The 21,629-nt window shown below is 46.2% G+C and overlaps 1 protein-coding gene across 1 annotated transcript in view; it reads right to left on the bottom strand.

Moving 5' to 3' along the window:
• The window catches only part of NPEPPS (aminopeptidase puromycin sensitive), a 113,156-nt gene extending 98,141 nt beyond the window's left edge, over nt 1-15,015 (bottom strand). The window contains exon 1 of the mRNA XM_002719328.6: nt 14,496-15,015. Within this exon, the coding sequence (XP_002719374.2) occupies nt 14,496-14,756 (261 nt within the window). The 5' untranslated portion in view covers nt 14,757-15,015. The remainder of the gene's footprint in view (nt 1-14,495) is intronic.
• Nucleotides 15,016-21,629: the final 6,614 nt, after the last annotated feature.

The raw sequence follows: 21,629 nt of genomic DNA, 5'->3' as shown, positions 1-21,629 counted from the left end.
CACTGTGCCACAGCTCCAACCCCAATTTAATTAAAAATTTTTAATTTCAAAAAATCAATTAGTAAATATTCTTACATGTTGCAATAATTATGTATTTTAACCTGTATGTCAAACCCACCAGAAGATGATCTGTGAGGATAGAAGGAAGGTGGTATCACAAACTATGTAAAAACTTCATAAAACATTAAATTTTCTTTTCCCAAAGAAACATTTGACTGGGACCAGCATTGAGGTACAGCAGGGTATGCTGAAGCTTATAAAATTAGCATCTCATATAGAAGTACAGATTCAAGCCCTGGCTGTTCCACCTCCAATACAGCTCTCTGCTAATGTCTGGAAAAATAGCAGATAATGTTCCAAGTGCTTGGGCTCCTGCCACCCAAAGGAAGAATCAGGTGGAGTTCCTGGTTTCTTCCTGGCCCAGCATCTGCCTTTGTGGCCATCTGAGGAATGGACTAGTAAATTAATGACCCACCATCGAGATTAAATCAACTTTTACGATCGCATTATTTGTTTCAGAACCAAGAAACTAGACCCCTTTATCTGAAGTCAACTGCAGCCCAAAAATATCACATAGAAAATTTCAGAAACTCATACATTTTAAATCGTGTGACACACATAACATGATGAAATCTGGCTCCACCCTGGAAATCATCCCTTTGCCCAGTATCCACACCATGCGCACTATCTATTCATTAGTCACTGAGTCATTTATCACTTAGTAGCCATCCTGGTTTTTTAAACACATGTTTGTTAAGTATTAAAGTGCTCAAGTGTTCAAGGAATGGTTATTTTACTTAACAGTAGTTCCCAGAGAGCAGGAGAAGTGATGCAAAGGAGATACCAAGGCAAAAACCATGAAAGGACAGATTAACTCCAGTACCATGTGGCAACACAGTACAGAATATTGGAAAATACGTCGGCGCCGCAGCTCAATAGGCTAATCCTCTGCCTGTGGCACCGGCACACTGGGTTCTAGTCCCGGTCAGGGCGCCGGATTCTGTCCTGGTTGCCCCTCTTCCAGGCCAGCTCTCTGCTGTGGCCCGGGAGTGCAGTGGAGGATGGCCCAAGTGCTTGGGCCCTGCACCCACGTGGGAGACCAGGAGAAGCACCTGGCTCCTGGCTTCGGATCAGCGCAGTGCGCTGGCCGCAGCGCACCAGCCACAGTGGCCATTGGAGGGTGAACCAATGGCAAAGGAAGACCTTTCTCTCTGTCTCTCTCTCACTGTCCACTCTTCCTGTCAAAAAAAAATATATATATATAGGAAAATACATTCTATATTTACCGTTTTGGCATTATCTATGGTTTCCATACTCCTTCCCTTCTCTCTCCCTAGAGATAATTTCCATTCAAAAGCTAATGTCTGTCTTTCCAATATGTTTTAGTACTTTTGCTTCATATCTGTATCTGCAAACAATGTTCTTTATATTTTACACAAATGGTATCAAAGTATGCATAACCTTTTGTAACTTGCTTTATTTATTTATTTGAAAGACAGAGTTACAGAGGGAGGGGTAGACAGATAAAGAGAACTTCCATCCTGCTGCCTCAGTCCCCAAACAGCTGCAATACTGGGGGCTGGGCCAGCCTGAAACCAGTAGAGTTTCATCTGGGTCTCCCACATGAGTGGTAGAGACTCAAGTAATTGGGCATCTTCCACTGCTCTCCTGAGAACATTAGCAGGGAATTAGATTGACAGTGGAGCAGCCAGGACTAGAACCAGTGCTCATATGGGGATGCTGGCACAACAGGTGGCCCCTTAACATAATTTTTTAAACAAGTGAATGCTGATAGATGCAGACCTAATTCATTTACTTTAATTCCTGCATATGAACAAACCAGTTATTTAATCTCTTTCTGAAGGAAGTAAAGTTATTTCCACTTTTGTATTTAAATAGTTTTTTAAAGATTTATTTATTTCTTTGAAAGGCAGAACTACAAGGGGGTGGAGGGAGGGAGAGATCTTCCATCTGCTGGTTCACTCCCCAGATAGCCACACATAAATAAATCTTAAAAAAATACTCCATGAAAAAATAAAGAAATTCCTTTTTTTAAAAAAATATTTATTTATTCGAGAGGTAGAATTAGAGAGACAGAGATAGAGAGAGAGGTCTTCCATCTGCTGGTTCATTCCCCAGTTGGCTGCAACAGCCAGAATTGTGCTGATCCAAAGCCAGGAGCCAGAAGCTTCTTCCAGCTCTCCCATGCAGATGCAGGGGCCCAAGGACTTGGTCCATCTTCTACTGCTTTCCCAGGCCATAGCAGAGAGCTGGATTGGAAGTGGAGCAGCCGGGACTCACACCGGCGCACATATGGGATACCAGCACTGCAAGCAGCAGCTTTACCCAATAGGCCACAGCACTGGCCCCGCAGCATCTTCTAAAATGAACAAAATTGTTTGACATTTGACAATATTAAATGGTATTCCGTTATTGTTTTAATTAGAATTTCCTGATATGGGTGCCAGTTCAAGTGCTGGCTACTCCACTTACTATCCAGTTCTCTGCTACAGCCCTGTGAAAGCAGTGGAAGGTGGTTCAAATGCTTGTACTCGCAAGGTAGACCCGGAAGAAGCTCCTGGCTTCTGGTTTCAGATCGGCTCAGCTCCAGTAGTTGCAGCCATCTGGGGAGTGAACCAGCGGATGGAAGACCTCTCTCTCTGTAACTCCACCTTTCAAATCAAATCAAAAAATCTTAAAAAAAAAAAATTTTTCCTAATGATTTTGGGGGGGGGGGGGATAGAGAGAGATTAAGTTCCTTTTTGCTGTGAATTAACTGTTTAAAATTCCTGCCTGGGGGGTGGGGGGCGCTGTGATGTCTCAAGTAGAGCTGCAGCCTGCAGTGCTGGCATCCCATATGGCCTCCGGTTCAAGTCCTGGCTGCTCCTCTTCAATCCAGCTCTCTGCTATGGCCCCTTGGGCCCCTGTATCCGTGTGGGAGAGCTGGAGGAAGCTCCTGGCTCCTGGCTCTAGCCGTTGCAGTCAATTGGACAGTGAACCAGTGGATGGAAAAACCTCTCTCTTTGCCTCTCTCTCTCTGCCTCTCTCTCTCTGCCTCTCCTTCTCTCTCTGTGTAACTGTCTTTTAAATAAATAAATAAAATCTTAAAAAAAAAATTATCCCTTGCCCAGAGGCAGGCATTTGGCCTAGAGATGAAGATGCCTGCATTCCCTCCATATTGGAGTTATGTCTGGGTTGAAATCCCAGTTCTGCTTCTGATTTCAGCTTCCTGATAAAGTATACCCTAGAAAGACAGCTCAAATAGATAACAGATAAATAGTTGAGACCTGGATTGAATTCCTGGCTTCTAGTATCAGGCTGGCCCAGGCGTGGTTGTTTCAGGCATTCAGCGTCTGAACCAATGGACAGAAGACCTGTTTATTTGTCTCTTTCTGCTTTTCAAATAAAAATAGTAAATATAAATTTAAAACTCTTGCTCATGTTTCAATTTGGTTGTAACCTTATTTATGTATATTTAGTTTCTTCAAACAAAATTTCACATTTATTTTCAAACACTTGAATAGTCTAAATCTAAAATAACAAAAATACAAATGCCCTAAATCACAAACATGTGCCCACAGAGGCCAGTCAGGCAAACAAGTGTAGTGGACCACATGAAGCTATCTATGCATCATACCCTAAAGAAAGGAGCAGGTAGCCATGTTGAAGCCAATCATTGCTATAGAGAAAAGCACACTTGATATTGGCAAATTTCCCAATGTAAAAAGTTGCAAATTCAGGGCCGGTGCTGTGATATAGCAGGTAAAGCCACAGCCTATAGTGCCGGCATCACATATGGACGCCTGTTCAAGTCCTAGCTGCTCCACTTCCAATCCAGCTCTCTAGTATGGCCAGGAAAAGCAGTAGAAGATGGCCCAAGTCCTTGGGTCCCCTGTACTCACACAGGGGGCCAGGAAAAAGCTCCTGGTTCCTGGCTGTGAATCAGCCCAGCTTCAGCTGTTGTGGCCATTTGGGGAGTGAACCAGCGAATAGGAGACCTCTCTCTCTCTCTCTACGTCTCTCTGTAACACTTGTTTTCTTAAAAAAAAAAAAAAAAAAAAAAAATAGATTTATCTATTTGAAAGGCAGAAAGATATCTTCCATCCGATGTTTCACTATCCAAATGGCCGCAATGGCCAATCCGAAGCCAGGAGCTCCTACCAGGTCTCCCACCTGGGTACAGGGCCCAAGGACTTGGGCCAATCTTCTACTGCTTTCCCAGGCCATAGCAGAGAGCTGGATTGGGAGTGGGGCATCCAGGACTTAAACTGGCACCCATATGAGATGTCGGCACTGCTTTACCCGCTACACCACAGTGCCAGCCCCAACACTGTCTTTCAAATAAATAAAATAAACCTTTTAAAAAATGTATTTCCCAATTTTTTAATTGGTGGGAAATAATTCAAAGCTTTCAAAAACACCATGAATACCAAACAAAACCTGTGTGCATTTCAACAGTGCTTCATGCTACTGAACAAACCACAGAACTAGGTAAGGACACAAGTAATGTGGTATCTGTATGAAAAAGCTATATCCAAGAATCATTTTATTGGGGCCAGCGCTGTAGTGCAGCAGGTTAACGCCCTGGCCTGAAGCGCTGGCATGCCATATGGGCACCGGTTTGAGTCCCAGCTGCTCCACTTCGGATCCAGCTCTCTACTGCGGCCTGGGAAAGCAGTGGAGGATGGCCCAAGTCCTTTGGCCCCCGCACCCAACGTGGGAGACCCAGAAGAAACTCCTGGCTTTGGATTGGCACAACTCTGGCCGTTGCAACCAATTGGGGAGTGAACTATCAGATGGAAGACCTCTCTCTCTCTCTGCCTCTCCTCTCTCTGTGTAATTCTGACTTTCAAATAATTAAATAAATCTTTACCAAAAAAAAATCATTTTATTAAGAATCAATAATAATTATGATTATAAGCTAAAATCACTCGATTTAAATTTAAAAAGCATATGATATTAAACATATAACAAGTTGTCAAAAGTTCAAAACGTGTGAAACTACTTTGGCTTTTTAAAAAAATCCTTCTCGGCCGGTGTCGCGCCTCACTAGGCTAATCCTCCGCCTAGCGGTGCCGGTACACCGGGTTCTAGTCCCGGTCGGGGCGCCGGATTCTGTCCCGGTTGCCCCTCTTCCAGGCCAGCCCTCTGCTGTGGCCAGGAAGTGCAGTGGAGGATGGCCCAGGTGCTTGGGCCCTGCACCCCATGGGAGACCAGGAAAAGCACCTGGCTCCTGGCTCCTGCCATCGGATCAGCGCGGTGCGCCGGCCGCAGCGCGCCGGCCGCGGCAGCCATTGGAGGGTGAACCAACGGCAAAGGAAGACCTTTCTCTCTGTCTCTCTCACTGTCCACTCTGCCTGTCAAAAAATAAATAAATAAATAAATAAAAAATAAAAAAATCCTTCTCATTTTATTCCAAAATAAAAATGTAATTTAATGAACAGATTTTTTTTTGAAATGGCAATATTCCTTCATTCTGTTTATTTCAACAGAACATACCTGAATAACACTAAAACCTGTATGCCAAACTGGTTATTTATAGCACTACATTCAAACATAAAAGGAAAAAACTCTCTGCCTGCTCATAAATTGACTTTAAAAAAATTTCAAAAGCACACATTTACTGGGGTTTGCTCCAGAAAGTAAAATGAATAAAAATCTTCCAGAGTTTGAAGTTTCCCAACAGAATAATAATAGAGGTATAGCTACTGGTCTTAATCCTTAATCTAGGCAACCACATTTTTATCCATCAACATCTATAGTGAATTTCAATAGCAGCCAAGCAGTTAATATACCAACGTCAAGATACCTGTACATTATATATGCCAAATCACATTTAGCGTGCTACTTGTATAATCATTCTGAGAGAAAGTGTTTATATACTTTGGAAAGGCACAGTGCAAAACATCCAATTACAAGTACATTCCAATTCCTCCTGTGTTTGTGGAAAACCCACCTGTTTATACTAATGAATTAAGCTGCCATTTAATTTTTTTTTCCCAGAATACCTCAATTTCTGAAAGAATAGAAGGACCAACCAAAGGGATAAAAATATGTGTCTTAAAAATAGAATTCAAGAGGACTTGCACTGTGGCACAACAAGTCAAACAACTGCCTGCAATGCCAGCATCCCATATGAGCACTGGTTCAAGTCCAGGCTACTCTACTTCCTATCCAGCTTCTTGTTAATGTTCCTGGGAAGGCAGCAGAAGAGGGACAGAGTACTTGGGCCCTCATCACTCACATGGGAGACCTGTATGGAGCTTCAGGCTCCTGGCTTTGGCCTGGCCCGGCCCTGGCTGTTGAGGCTATTTGGGGAACAAACCAGCTCAATCTCAGTCTCTCTCCCTCCCTCTCTTTCTCCCTCTCTCAAATAAATATAAATAAATACTCCCCTCTCCAAAAAAAGGAAACAACCACGATTTCATTCAAATGTTTTAAAACAGGGGTGAGCACTGTGGTGCAGGTTAAGCCACTGCTTGAGACACCTGCATTCCCTACTTGAGGATTCAAGTCCAGACTACTCTACACTTCCAATCCAGCTTCCTGCAAATGTGCCCAGGAGGCAGCAGGTGATAGCCCAAGTACTTGGGTTCCTCATCCCGCTGTGAGAGACTCAGATGGAGTTCCTGACTCCTGGCTCCTGTCTGGACCAACTCTCGCTGTTGTGGGCATTTGGGGAGTGAACTAGAAGGTGGAAGATTGCTCTCTCTCTCTCTCCCATCCCCACCCCTCTCACCTTCTCTGTCATTCTTCCTTTCAAATAAATAAAAATATCTTTAAAGATTTATTTTATTTATTTGAAAGAGAGAGAGAGAGAGAGAAAGGAGGGAGGAAGGTACACAAAGAGGTCTTCCATCCACTGGTTCACTCCCCAAATGGCCACAAATGCCAGGGCTGGGCCAGCCAAAGCCAGGAACCAGGAGCTTCTTCCAGGTCTCCCACATGGGTGCAGAGGTCCAACTCTTGGGCCATCCTCCCAGGAGCATCAGGGGAGCTGGACTGGAGTGCAGCAGCTGGGATTCAACTGACGCCCATATGGGATACCATATGGGATGCCAGTACTGTAGGAAGCAGCTTAACTCACTATGCCACAGCACTGTCCCCTAAAAATAAATCTTAAAAAAAAAAAAACAAACAAATTTTAGGGGCCAGTAGGTTAAGTCACCGCCTGACATGCCAACATCCCACATGAGTGCCAGTTTTGAGTCCCCACTGCTCCACTTCTGATCCAGCTCCCTGCTACTGCACCTGGGAAAGCAGCAGAAGATGGCTCAAGTACCTGGGCCCCAGCAACTCATACGGGAGATCCAGATGGAGTTCCTGGCTCCTGCCCCCTTCAGCCTGGCCGAGCCCCAGGCCTTGCAGTCATTTAGGGAGTGAACCACTGGACTGTAGTAAGCCCCCATGGGCGCTCTCTCCCCATCCTCCCTTCCATCTCTCTCTCTTGTTCTGCCTTTCAAGTAATAATTTTTTAAAAAAGATTTTTTAAATGAAAAGAGATAAAAAGCTTACCAAATATGGGATAATTAAGTATCTGTGTTAGTACTTAGTACCTGATACACAGTAATCCCTTAAAAGATGTCATTCTGTTACACATATACACACAATTAAATGTGCTCTGGTATCCAGGTGGGCATGTGGCACAAGAGTGAAAACGCTGCTTGTGATGCCTGCATCCTATACTGAAGTCTCTGGGTTCAAGTCCAGGCTCTGCTTCAGATCCAGTTTCTTGCTAACACACACTCTAGAGGCAGCGCATGACAGCTCAAGTTCTTGGGTCCCTGCCACCCATGTGGGAGACCCACAAGTTGTAGGCTCCTGGCTTTGGCCTGGCCCAGCCTGGGCTGTTGCAAGCATTTAGGAGTAAACCAGCAGATGGAAGATAATCTCTCTCTCTGCCTTTTAAATAAATAATTTTTTTTTTTAAAAAAGAAAGTAACATGCTACTTAAAAATTGTATTCTCATATCATCTAACAGGATTCACCTAACAGTTTATAAAGTGCCCAATGAGAATGACGTAAAATGTTAAAACTATACACTATACTATTTAGCATTTTGGATAGGAGCAGTATACCCAAGAGCATAATTTAAATACCCACAGTATCATAAATAAGTGCGCTGACAATACAGTTCAACACTGCTCTTTCTGATACTTTCTCAACAACAGCATTGACCTGACTGATGATGCAGTATGTGGTTTCTCATATGCTGACACAATCGTGTTCATAAACATTACCTGCATTCTGTCAAAAAACAAACAAAACAGGGAATAATTCAAGGGAATATGAGCATTAAAATCTTTGATTTCCAAGTTTAAAATAAGAGTGAACTGTTTAGTTGGCATATAGCCTGTGTTGGTAACAAGCTCATCTTCAGTCTTCCTATGTGATGCTATGATAGGATGGCATGGTAGCATATCCTTCCCTTGCTTCACACCCAGGGTGAAGTCCTCTTGGACCCTTTGCACACTGTACTTCTACTGAGCCAGATACTGAGAAATGGTTGCACTAAAGAGGCAACTTGACTCTTGTAAGAATTTCACAATGGAAGCTTCCCATGAGCAAGGGAGGCCACAATCTGAGACAATTTTTTCCTGAATGAGTCTTTTTACATCACTCAAGAATACATCTTGCATTTACTATAGCAGGACTCAAGAGGTTTTCCTTTGTTCTGATTTAAAGTCAGGAGATTTTAGTAAAATAAAATCTCCACTATGTATAATTTCAAATACCAACCAACCCGAAGCCTGAATCACCTGGCCTAATAAGTGATTTCATTAGTAAAATTTTGAAATAATCATTGCTTTGGTGGAATGATGCTATAATTTCTAAAGACAACAAAAATCAAACAATTAGTGAACTCAAATTGAGACACATTTTATAACAAAAGAGATGTTGAAAAGAGCAAGTTGCAGGGCCAAGCACTGTGGCACAGCAGGTAAAGCCACTGCCTGAAGTGCCAGCATCCCATGTGGACACCAGTTCAAGACCCGGTTGCTCCACTTCTGCTCCAGCTCTCTGCTACAGCCTGAGAAAGCAGTAGAAGATGACCCAATTCCTTGGGCCCCTGCATTCGAATGGGAGACCTGGAAGAAGCTCCTGGCTCCTGGCTTCAGATTGGCGTAGCTCTGGCAGTTGTGGCCAATTGGGGAATGAACCAGCAGATGGAAGACCTCTCTTTCTCTCTGCCTCTCCTCTCTCTGTGTAACTCTGACTTTCAAGTAAATAAATACATCTTTAAAACAAAAACAAAAACAACAAAAAAAACTCTTAAGAAAAAAAAAAGAACAAGTTGCAGAAGGTCAATTTTAAGTATTGTTGATGTAAAATTTTACATACAAACACTGGTATTTACAGTTTATGGTTAATTACATATGTAATAAAAATTTAAAACTACATGGGAATAATATGTAACTACCTTAAGATGGAAGTGGGAAGATATGAAAATGGGCTTTATTGGTATCTGTGACACTTTATTTCCCAAAAAACATCACACAGTCTGAAGTAAATGGGGCAAAATATTAATATCTGTTAATTTTGGGTGGTGGGAGCCTGTGCTGTGGCACAGTGGGTTAAAGCTCCGGCTGCAGCACCAGCATCCCATATGGGCACTGGTTTGAGTCCTGGCCAGCTCCCTGCCAATGCACCTGGGAAAGCAGCGGAGGATGGCCCAACTCTTTGGGCCTCTGCACCAAAGTGGGAAACCTGGAGGAAGTTTCTGGCTCCTGGCTTCAGACCAGCTTAGCTCCAGCCATTGTGGCCATTTGGAGAGTGAACCAGAAAATGGAAGACCTTTCTCTGTCTCTACCTCTCCCTGTAACTCTTTGAAATAAATAAATCTTTAAAAAAAAAAATCTGGGTGGTGGGTTATTTTCCTATTTCTGAAATATTTCCCAAGAAAACAAAGTTTTAAAGAGATTACAAATGATCAAATAAACCAGGAACACACACTTGTGTGATATTCAAAGTGAAATCACACAAATCTGCAAAACAGTAATCTCAGTTAACAACATAACAGCTATCGGAGGCCGGCGCCACGGCTCAACAGGCTAATAATCCTCCACCTTGCGGCGCCGGCACACTGGGTTCTAGTCCCGGTCGGGGCGCCGGATTCTTTCCCGGTTGCCCCTCTTCCAGGCCAGCTCTCTGCTGTGGCCAGGGAGTGCAGTGGAGGATGGCCCAGGTGCTTGGGCCCTGCACCCCATGGGAGATCCGGAGAAGCACCTGGCTCCTGCCTTCGGATCAGCGCAATGCGCCGGCCGCAGCACGCAGGCCGTGGCGGCCATTGGAGGGTGAACCAACAGCAAAGGAAGACCTTTCTCTCTGTCTCTCTCTCTCTCTCACTGTCCACTCTGCCTGTCAAAAAAAGAAAAAAAAAAAAAAACAGCTATCGGAAGACTCAGTCCTTCACCATTGACTCCCATATAGATTACAATACAACTTAAATTTTAAGCACAGGCTCATTTAGGTGGCAAAGTTCAAAGTAGCTTCACAGATAATTTACTACACAAGACCACATTTATACAGGTTGTTTTAGCAATATCAATTATCTAGAACCAGGAAGTTAAAAAAAAAAAAAAAAGGCCTGGATAAAAAGCAAGACTAGATGATATGAAGTCCATAATAAAGCTTATACACTCTACTCAGAAGAGAACCCATCAGACTCTCATCTCAGAAATGTATTTTTATCTGGTCACTTAGACCTCTTTAGATCAAGACCAGTAGAATAAAAGAGGGGGAAAACGGCACAACAGGCAGTGACAAGGCACAATAAGTAGCAAGAAAACCTTAAGTAAGGAAAACAAACAGAACTTTCAAAGAACAGATTCGAAACTAATAAATTATTGTACATAGTCTGAGATAACTTCTATGGTTATAAGTATTTCAGCATCAATTACAGATACCTAGAAGAAATTTGAAAACAAACAACCTCACCTTATGAGGAACTACAAAGATCAAAACATAATATACTGTAGGAATATTTCCATTCAAATCAGTCTGTTTTTTAAAGTCTAAGTGCCTCAAAGGGTAAACTCTAGTTATCTGGAAAACTCCCTGCAGAATTCACTGCCAGATGACAAGTAGATAAAGGTTAACAACTAAAACTGTTTCTTTTACATCTTTTCTCAAAATTTCAAAAAGCAGAACAGAAAATCTGAATAAATTCAGTTCCTTATCACTAATCTTTTAAATTTAATTTCTTAAGACCATTTAGTGCTCTAGCACAACACTGACATACAATCCTACCATTTACTTGAAAGGAATAAAAATGGCCAAAATGACTGCATAGAAAGTATGCGAAATTTGGGCAGAAAAATTTGTAACTCAGGGTTAACAATAACATCCATTTAGATGCCAAGTTTCTAGCCTGCCAAACAAACAACTATATCTGTAACTCTCTGATTATCAGTGCCAATTTAGTCATCTCCAACGCGAGTACTCTGTTGATGGAGGCTAGGGATTGGCTAGTCTATCCTGACTTCTGACCTCGAAGAACGAAGTTCATTTCTCTGGCACAGGTAAAATCTTTCCATGACAGGAAACCCAATTACTGTACCAACCACCATACACAATCAGAATTGTAGCAACACTCACATAAACCTTCCAATACTTTTTAAAATTATCTACAAAGAGAGTCAAAATTTGCAATAACTATAAAACTCCATTGCTCTCAAAGAGCTAATGCAAAGAGAGGGAAGAGGGAATGAAATCAAAGAAGCCTATGGCTGGCGCCACGGCTCAATAGGCTAATCCTCCGCCTAGCGGCGCCGGCACACCAGGTTCTAGTCCCAGTCGGGGCGCTGGATTCTGTCCCGGCTGCCCCTCTTCCAGGCCAGCTCTCTGCTGTGGCCCAGATGGCAGTAGAGGATGGCCCAAGTCCTTGGGCCCTGCACTCCCATCTCCATGGGAGACCAGGATAAGCACCTGGCTCCTGCCTTCGGATCAGCGCTGTGCGCCGGCTGCAGCGTGGCGGCCATTGGAGGGTGAACCAATGGCAAAGGAAGACCTTTCTCTCCATCTCTATCTCTCTCACTGTCCACTCTGCCTGTCAAAAAAAAAAAAAAGAATGAAAGAAATCAAAGAAGCCTGGATAAATTTCTCTAGGCTCATAATGACAGTTTCAAAACCTACCGGATTGGACTATACTCACCTACATGGAAGACAACTAATTGTTAAATCACTGCACACACTCTAATTTCTTCACCTTCCCCTGGAGTCCACACCCCAGGCCAGGTTAAAAATCCACTAAGTTTCTAATATATAACCTGTACAAATACTCTGGTCTTATCATAAAATTTTGCAACTAAAGCAACATAACAACTTGAATACTTTGTGCAATGTGATCCCAACTGTTGGGAAACTGACCCATCATCAGTTATAAATCTAGGTTTCCAGAGAGATGTTTTGTCATTATCCTCACAGTTCCACAAGATACCACCTGACAGCGCCATTTAAAAACTTACTGCTTCAGTTTGATTTCAAAAACATCCCTAAGTTTCCAGGTACTCCTTTCTAATGTTGACCCCTCTTTTGTATTCCCAAAGGTGTCAATGGGTATAGTTAAAGGGTCCAATCACTCTGCAGTCAAATCCACCAAAATTCATTACCACGCTCTCTTTGTGTTGCCACCTAATCTGAAAAAAAAATGCTTCAAAAAATTCTTATTACTCAAAAGATCCTTTTATTTCCTTGTATCACATTAGCAAGTCCCTGCTAATACCTAATGAATATCTTATCAGTGCTGCCTCAATGGCACATACCCGGTACTCCTCACATCTTGGGAAAACTAGAAAAGGGGTAAGGAGAAGCACTGCTGTTTGTTCTAACACTTCAATAAAACTCACTTCTCAATAACCATTTTAAAAATCTGAATCCTTTTCTTCTGAAACTTTTTTCCTAAACATGTATGCCTCCCCAAACTATCAACTCATGATGCCAACCCGGGGAGCAAAACACAAATGACTTTTTAAATGTTAGTCTTTTCACATAATGCGAACTCATCCATTGCTAGTTCCCTCTTCCCAAAGGTTTGCCAAGTCACAAGACACACCACTGTTTACAATCCCTCCCATCTGCCCCCTGCCAATATGTATCAAACACTCTAGTGACTTGGCTTAAACTGCAGTCTTCCCAAGAACTCACTCAAATCCTAATTTAGACCCAAGAGGCACTCATTCTGATTCACATTCTTAATGGAAAAATTTTAAGTCAACTGACTCTCCCAGGGCTGAATTCCGCCTGGAAGCAGCCAGACCCTGAAGCCCTCAGGCCGTCACAACAGCACCCTGAATCTGACCATATACCTTTTAATTCTGTACTTTTAGATACATTTTCAATGTAACTATCAAACCTTCTTGGCACTAAAGGCAACTTCCCACTTGCAATTCGTTGGGAGTACTAGTCTACATTTCTTTCATTTCGTTGCTACATACGGTCTGGTGTTTTTTTTTTTTTTTTTTAAGCTTGAAACAAAATATACACCATTCTTTTCACAGATAACTATTAAGCAACTCCCATTTTTCCTTAGGGACTTCATATAACCCGTCCTGTAACATGGTATCATAAATGTCTATTGTTCAGGATCTTTGTAGGGCATCTATACCGAACGGTCTCCAAAAATCAAACAATACTACAGATAATGCTGTGGGAGGAGGGGGGGGAGTATGAATCACCAAAAATTGCAATGAAGAGTAATGGAAGATTTTCACCCGCGGTATGCAAAAACTAATGCAGCTTCTTTCAGCGGAGGGCACGGCTAAGCAACAGCCAGCACTCTAGCAATAAATCCGCCCGCCTGGAAGGTGGCAAAGCTGGGAAGACAGGGGCAAGAGCGGACACGGGATCCTCCCGCAGCTTCTCCGGAGGTTAGGAGAGAACAAAGTCACTGCTGCACTGTCACTTCAGGGGGAGGGGGAGGGGGCTGATCATCTCGGAAACCCAGCCCCCGAGCCGGAGCAGGCGGAGAGAACTCGGCAAGGCTGCCTGGGATTAACATTCTCGTTCTCACCCTCTCCCCCCCCCACACACACACCCTTTCTAGAAGCTCCCCTCCTCGCTCCAGCGCGGCGGCCGGCCTCGCAGATGACCGCCCCTTTCAATCGATCCCCGTCGGGTGTAGGGAGAACCAAAGAAAAGAACTGAGCGGGAGACTGAGACGGAGCGGGGGCTGCCACGACCCCTCCGGCCTCTCCCCGGGCACTACCAAGCCCCGCAGGGCCAGGGGTGGGGGGAGCTCCACACAGGTGTGCTCGCCTGGGCCCGTCCGCTCCGCAGCGCGGCCCCGGGCCCAGCCCCAGCCGAGCAGGCAGAGCACGCCGGCCCTGGCGCCCCGCGGCCGCCCGGAGGGGCGCGTCCGTCCCCCGAGCCGGCCCCCCAGCCCCAGCCCCGCGGACCCACGGCTCCGAGGCCCGCCCGCCCTCCCCGCCGGGCCCCAGGTCCAGCCCGCAGGCGCGGCCTAACTGCTCGCCCCCGGCGCCCGAGGGTCGCCGTACCTGGGCGGCGGCCTCCAGCTTGCCCTCGAAGGTGAAGTCCAGCAAGTCGGGCTTGAGGCAAAGGCTGTAGTTGATAGGGGAGACATCGGCAGGCAGCCGCTCGAAGGGCCTCTTCTCCGGCATCGCGGCGAGGCCCAGGCTGTGGAGGCGGCGGCGGCGGCGAGAGGAGCGGCTGAGGAGGAGAAGGAGGAGGGGAGGAGGCGGAGGGCCGAGGAAGAGCAGGCGGCGAGCGACGGAGGGGGCGGCGGCTGCCAGCCACATCCACCGAGCGCGGGCGACCGCCGGAGGAGCGCCACTGGGGAGCCTGGGGGCGGGGGACAGACCCAGCCGGAGCGCTAGGGGCCGGGAGGGAGGCCGTGCGGGCGGGCCGGCGGGCGGGCGGGCGGGCGGGCTGCCTACGGGGAAGGGGGCGGAGGGGAGGGAAGGGGAGGAGGGCCCGCAAGGAGGGAGGGAGGGAGGGAGAGAGGGAGGCGGCGGCGGCGGCAGCTGCGTGCGCGGCCCCGCCGGCGGCGGCCGGGCGCGCCCCCGTGGAGTGCGCGCGCGCACCGGGGCGGGGGGCGGGGTGGCGAGGGCGTGGCCGCCCGCGCAGGAGGGCCAGAGGCGGCTTCCGGCGGCGCTGCACCTGTCACCCCGGCTCGGGAGAGGGGGCGGCCTGCGGGCCGCAAGGAACCCGGAAGCGCTTGAGAAGCGGCGAGGAAGGCGTGAGGGCTCCCTGAGCTGCCTTGGGAAGTGGAAGCCCGCACCACTGGCCAGTTCAGTCGCGGTAACATGTTAAAATAGAAATTCAAAACACAACCCCAACTCCAGATCAGCGGAAAGCCCTGATTTGAGTTCTTTGACCCTAATTCTTATTGTTTTAAGGAGCGAGTTCAAGAGATGATTTGAAAAAGAAGTTTTTAGTCAGAAGACCTTGAATAATCCAGGTTATCACCTCCAGTGCGATTTAGACCTTTGAGGAAGTGATCTCAAAAATTAGCAACAGTTTTGTTTCCATAGTTTAATGTTTAAAATAAAGTGTTGCCACCCCCCTTCATCTTTGTTTCTGCCTTTTTATTTTTTTGACAGGCAGAGTGGACAGTGAGAGAGAGAGACAGAGAGAAAGGTCTTCCTTTGCCGTTGGTTCACCCTCCAATGGCCGCCGCGGCCGGCGCACCGCGCTGATCCGATGGCAGGAGCCAGGAGCCAGGTGCTTTTCCTGGTCTCCCATGGGGTGCAGGGCCCAAGCACCTGGGCCATCCTCCACTGCCCTCCCTGGCCACAGCAGAGAGCTGGCCTGGAAGAGGGGCAACCGGGACAGAATCCGGCGCCCCGACCGAGACTAGAACCCGGTGTGCCGGCGCCGCAAGGCGGAGGATTAGCCTAGTGAGCCGCGGCGCCGGCTGTTTCTGCCTTTTTAAACGAAAAAGCCCTGCACCAGTTGAGGCCTCTTCAGTGGTGTACTGGCTGCACCTTCCTTATTCACTCTGGCAGCTCTGATGGATGCTTCCCCACAGAGATTTATCCACAGTCTAGGTGCCTTTGGAGAAACTTCTCGGGCAGAACGCTTTCATCCCCAAAACTCTAGGCAGAGGGCTGTGGTGGACCAATGCTGCCCAACAGAAGTAGGCTGTGCACCACTAGTGGTATTAAGTTTTCCAGCAGCCACATCACAAAATGATGAAAAAAATGCAGTGGAATAATACATCTTTTTTAACCCGACATACCCAAAATATTTTTTTTTGACAGGCAGAATGGACAGTGAGAGAGACAGAGAGAAAGGTCTTCCTTTGCCGTTGGTTCACCCTCCAATGGCTGCCGCGGCCAGCGCACCGCACTGATCCGAAGCCAGGAGCCAGGTACTTATCCCGGTCTCCCATGGGGTCCAGGGCCCAAGCACTTGGGCCATCCTCCACTGCACTCCCGGGCCACAGCAGAGAGCTGGACTGGAAGAGGGGCAGCCGGGACAGAACCCGGTGTCCCGACCGGGACTACAACCCGGTGTGCTGGCACCGCAGGCGGAGGATTAGCCTAGTGAGCCGCGGCGCCGGCCCTGACATACCCAAAATATTTTCAGTTCAACATGTAACCAATTTTAAAAATATGAATATTACTTAATTTTTATATTATTGTTGAGATCCAGTGTGCATTTTGCACTTACAAGCACTCCTTGGTTCTGACTAGCCACATTCCAGGTGCTCAGTTGCCACCCATGGCTGGTGGCTACTGTGGTGGGCAGCACAGTTTTGGACACTGGGCCTGCCCTCTTGTCCTCTGAATCCTACATTTTAGAAGGACCGTCTGAAAAGCTGCAATCCTTTCAAACTGAGTTATGAAATGAAGGCTTTTGTTATATGAATGAATTTCTGTGACCACTTATGGGTCATAAAAATAACAATAATCTAAGGAACATAAAATAATTAGATTATAATTGAATATTGATCACTTACTAAACACTTGTCATTCATTAATTCACTTAATCTCAACAGCTCTGTGAGGTGGACGCCATTATCCCCACTTTACAGATGTAACAGCAGGTGCACAGAAATACAGTGACTTTCCCAAGCTCATCTAGCTAATATTCGCCAGTGTTGGAACAGAGACTTAGGCATTGTTTTCTGCTAATGAATTTGGCAGCAGCTTCCCTGTTTTTCTAACTCTCCATTTTTGTTGTATTCTAATCTATCTGTATGTCAGCTTCTCAAAATGTTATTTTCATTGTGCAAGAACCCTTAAGGGGGCTGGCGCTGTGGTGTAGAAGGTTAAGCTGCCGTCTGCAGTGCCAGCACCCCATATGGGCACTGGTTCAAGTCCTGGCTGTTCCACTTCCCATCCAACTCCCTGCTAATGTGCCTGGGAGGGCAGCAGAAGATGGCTCAAGTCCTTGGACTGCCACCCACATGGAAGACTTGGAAGAAGCTCCTGACTCCTGGCTTTGGCTTGGCCCAGCCCTGTCCATTGTGGCCATTTGGAGAGTGAACCAATGGATGGAAGATCTCTCTCTCTCCCTCCTTCCCTCCCTCCCTGTCTCTCTCCCTGTCTCTCTCTCTCTGTATCTCTGCATAAATGAATCTAAAAAAAAAAGAAGAAGAAGAAGAACCCATAAGGCTCCTTCTTGTCTGTTAAAGCAAATCTGATTCTTAACCATTCTAAGGCTCTCCCTGAACTGCCCTTGTCATGTTCAGAGTTATTTTTTTCTTACCCTTCAGCATAAATGCTCCAGTCTTAACAAGCTAAAGTCTTTACTGTTTGGCACTTACAGGTGGTTCATTCTCTCCTCTCTACCCTTGCTCATGCGCTGTTGCTGAAATGGCCTCATCATTTTTGGCAAACCCCTGCCCCTCCCTTCCTACAAAACTCATCTTTTCCGGAAAGTCCTCATTGACTAACTCCACCCAACTCTAACCCTTTTCCCATCAGCTTTTGCTGATTTATTTGTACATGTTCTTTTGTTCTGTTGTTGCATTTTGAAATTTGTTTTATATGTATATCTTCACAAGATGTACTTCTAGCAAGAACTTGCTTTATCATTCTTTTATTACTCTCAGTTCTGGCTACTGCACAAAAAATGTCTCAGTTGTTAATGAGGTGATAAACCAATTGACCAAGAGAGAAGATTTCATCCAGTCTCTGGCTTTTCCTTTATAGACAAGATGTGTGCTCTACAGAGTAACTGTGTAAGCCTAAGGAAAGAGGCTATTTTACTTTTTAAAAATCACAGAAAACATGAAAAATAAAAATGCCAGGGCCATGGACTTGGAATCAGGGAGTGGACCATCACATGCAGTTTCCCTTACACACGACCAGACGGCAGCCTGGCCTGCGCTCCCTGCAGTCTTCTCTGAAATCATGGAAAGGAAGAGCACAGGGCTTTTGGAAATTCACTTCTCTCCACTGTGCTTCAGAAAGGAGTCTGGGAGAGGGGGCTGATACTGTGGCACGATAGGTAAAGTCTGTAATGCCCCATATCGTGCAGGCTTGCTCTCAGCTGCTCTGCTCCCTATCCGGCTTCCTGCTAGTGCACCTGGGAAGGCAGTGGAAGATTGCCCAAATACTCGGGTCCCTGCCACCCATGTGAGAGACCTGGATGGAGTCCTCGGGGCTGGCTCATTTCTGGCTGTTGAAGGCATCTGGGGAATGAACCAGCAGATGAAAGATCTGTGTCTTCCCCTCTCTCTGTCACTTTGCCTTTGAAATCAATAAATAAATCTAAAAGAAGACAGCAAGGGGACATCATTAATGTCTCAAAATGGTTAGCCCTACTTTTAAAAATTTGTTTGAAAGGAAGAGAGATAAAAATGGACACAGAGAGAGATCTCTCATCCTTTCATTCACTCCCCAAAATGCCTGCAAGCGTAGGTCAGGTTGAAGCCAGGTGCTGGGAATTCAGTTCAGGCCTCCCATTGGGTAGCAGGAACTCAGCTACTTGAGCAGCTACCTGCTGCCTCCGAAGGTGCACCTTAGCAGGAAGCTGGAATTGGGAATGGAGCTGGTACTGAAACCCAGTCACTCCAATGTGGGATGTGGGCATCCCAAGCAGTATCTTGACTACTAGGCCCTGTCCAGTATTGCCCCTATTTACTTCCAGGCTTCTCTGTTTACCAAGCCCTTGATGAGAACCTGCAAGTAAAAACAAACAAACAAACAACAACAAAAAAAAAAAAAACCTGTAGAAATCTGTATATATCAATAAAAAGTCAAAAAAGGGAACAGGCATTTGTCTAGTGGTAAGAAACTATATGGGACACCTGCATCCCATATCAGAGTGCTTGAGTTCGAGTCCTGGCTCTGCTCCCAACTCCAGTTTCCTGCTGATGTGCACCCTGAGAGGCAAGAGATGATGGCACAAGTACTCAGGCACTTGGTACCCTCATGGGAGACCCAGCTGGAGTTCCCAGCTCCTGGCTCTTGGCTTCAGGTGGCCTGGTCCAGCAGCAGCCATTTCAGCCATCTGGGGAGTGAAGCAGAGGTTGGAAGATAATCTCTATCCATGTGTGTCTTCCTCTCCCTCTGTTGCTCTGCCCTTCAATTAAATAAATACTTTTTTTTTTTGAAGGAAGAAAAGAAAGGGGGGGGGGGGAGCTGTTCTAGTGAGAGCACTTTGCTTTTAAAGATTTTTTTCAAGATTTATTTATTTATTTGAAAGGCAGAGTTACAAAGAGAAGAAAAGAGAGAGAGAGAGAGAGAGAGATCTTTCCATTTGCTGGTTCACTCCCCAAGTGGTCACAACGGCCAGGCCAAAGCCAGGAGCTTCTTTCTGGTCCCTCACGTGGATGCAGGGGCCTAAGCACTTGAGCTGTCGTCTGCTGCTTTCGCAGGCACATTAGCAGGGTGCTGGATTAGAAGTGGAGCAGCTGGACTGGAACCAGTACCCATATGGGATGCTGATGTCACAGGCGGTGGCTTTACCCACTGTGCCGCAGCACCGGCCCCAAGTCAGCGGCACTTTTGCCTTCAATCTTCAAGCATTAGTTTGAGAGTCTGAGGACACGAAGTAATAGTTTCAGTATCATCATGGACTTTGTGACCTAGAGCAAGTCTTAAAATTTCCCTGCCTTGGTTTTCCCATCCCTAAAGCAGATATGTGCAATATTATTTCACCTGTGGTTTGAGAATAAAAAGAAAATGAAAAAGCCCGTCATTGTATGACTGTCAGAAGGGTATTTGTAGCAAGAGTAGTAAAGAGTGGGAGGGAAGGACACGAGTAGACGTAAGTCATGGAGAGAGGTCCCAAAGAAGAGAGACTAGAAGAGCCCGCACCGCGGCTCAACAGGCTAATCCTCTGCCTTGCGGTGCCAGCACACCAGGTTCTAGTCCCGGTCGGGGCACCGGATTCTGTCCCGGTTGCCCCTCTTCCAGGCCAGCTCTCTGCTGTGGCCCGGGAGTGCAGTGGAGGATGATGGCCCAAGTGCTTGGGCCCTGCACCCCATGGGAGACCAGGAGAAGCACCTGGCTCCTGCCTTCGGATCAGCGCGGTGCGGCCATTGGAGGGTGAACCAATGGCAAAGGAAGACCTTTCTCTCTGTCTCTCTCTCTCTCTCACTGTCCACTCTGCCTTTCAAAAGAAAGAGAGAGAGAGAGAGAGAGAGAGAGAGAGAGAGAGACTAGAAGGGAGCTGGGTTGTGGGCCAAGGTATTTAGGTAGGAGGAAAAGAAACCCTGGCTATGAAGCAGTGAGAGGGAGAAAGATGTGGAAAGCTTGGGAGACCATGGCAAAACCTGTAGTGTTGAGATGGAAACAAAGCTTAGCTGCTACCAGGTAGCCTCACTGACTTGAAACTATGCCCTTCCAGGGTCAAAATTACCACTCTGATTCCATTAATATGAGTCTTACCTGTGGAATATGATGAAGGGGTTCCAAAAATTAGGGACACAAAACGTCAAAGAGCAATCCATAGGAAGCTGATACCGGGAGAGCCCAGCCTCATTCTGTAATGAAAATGGCTGTTGGAATGACAGTTGGAAACGTGAGTGGACAGAACGTTGCCCTCCCATGCTGTGTTCCCCAGGAAAGGCAAGTGGGTTAATTCCATTTGCTCTGAAAGTTATAGATAGATAACAAAATACGATGAAGTCATACGTGATACACATGAAGAGGATACATGTAGATTAATTTGAGGGTGACAATATGACATTCTATACATCTAAATGTGGCCAAAGAAATGTCCCATCTGGTCCCATAGAGCTTTATTTCTCTTGGTATGTTTCCATCAGGAAGTTGAAAAAGTCACACGCTTCCACCTGTCTTGTTTATTTGCAACCCCTCCTTCCCCCCTCCTCAGGACTTATGCTTCCTTTTTCAAAACCACTACTGTCGGCTTATTTATCAATCCTGAGTGACTGGCAGCTACCTGACTAAAACCAGGTCCCTTTGTTCATGATCTTCAAAATGAGATGAGCCTGTTTGGCTCCATTCTTTGGTGAAGGGTTTGCCATCAGGGCTTTGCAGAATGTGAGTTAGGGATGGAAGCCAACACCCTGTGCTGCAGGCAAGAATGCATATGTCGGTGCCTGATGCGTGGGTCTCTGGAATGCTGCTACAATATTTCCCGTGGAATCCCAAGTCTCTAAAGGTTACAGTGTTCTGGAGCTGGCAGGCCAGAATCGAGTTTGCATTGACTTCAGATCCAAAAATATCAGTGCGGGTTCAGGTTGAACC

Source organism: Oryctolagus cuniculus, chromosome 17 (genome assembly GCF_051225735.1).
Source record: "Oryctolagus cuniculus isolate XC-2025 breed Fujian yellow rabbit chromosome 17, ASM5122573v1, whole genome shotgun sequence".
NCBI lineage: Eukaryota > Metazoa > Chordata > Mammalia > Lagomorpha > Leporidae > Oryctolagus > Oryctolagus cuniculus.
This window is presented reverse-complemented; position numbering and strand designations above follow the sequence as displayed.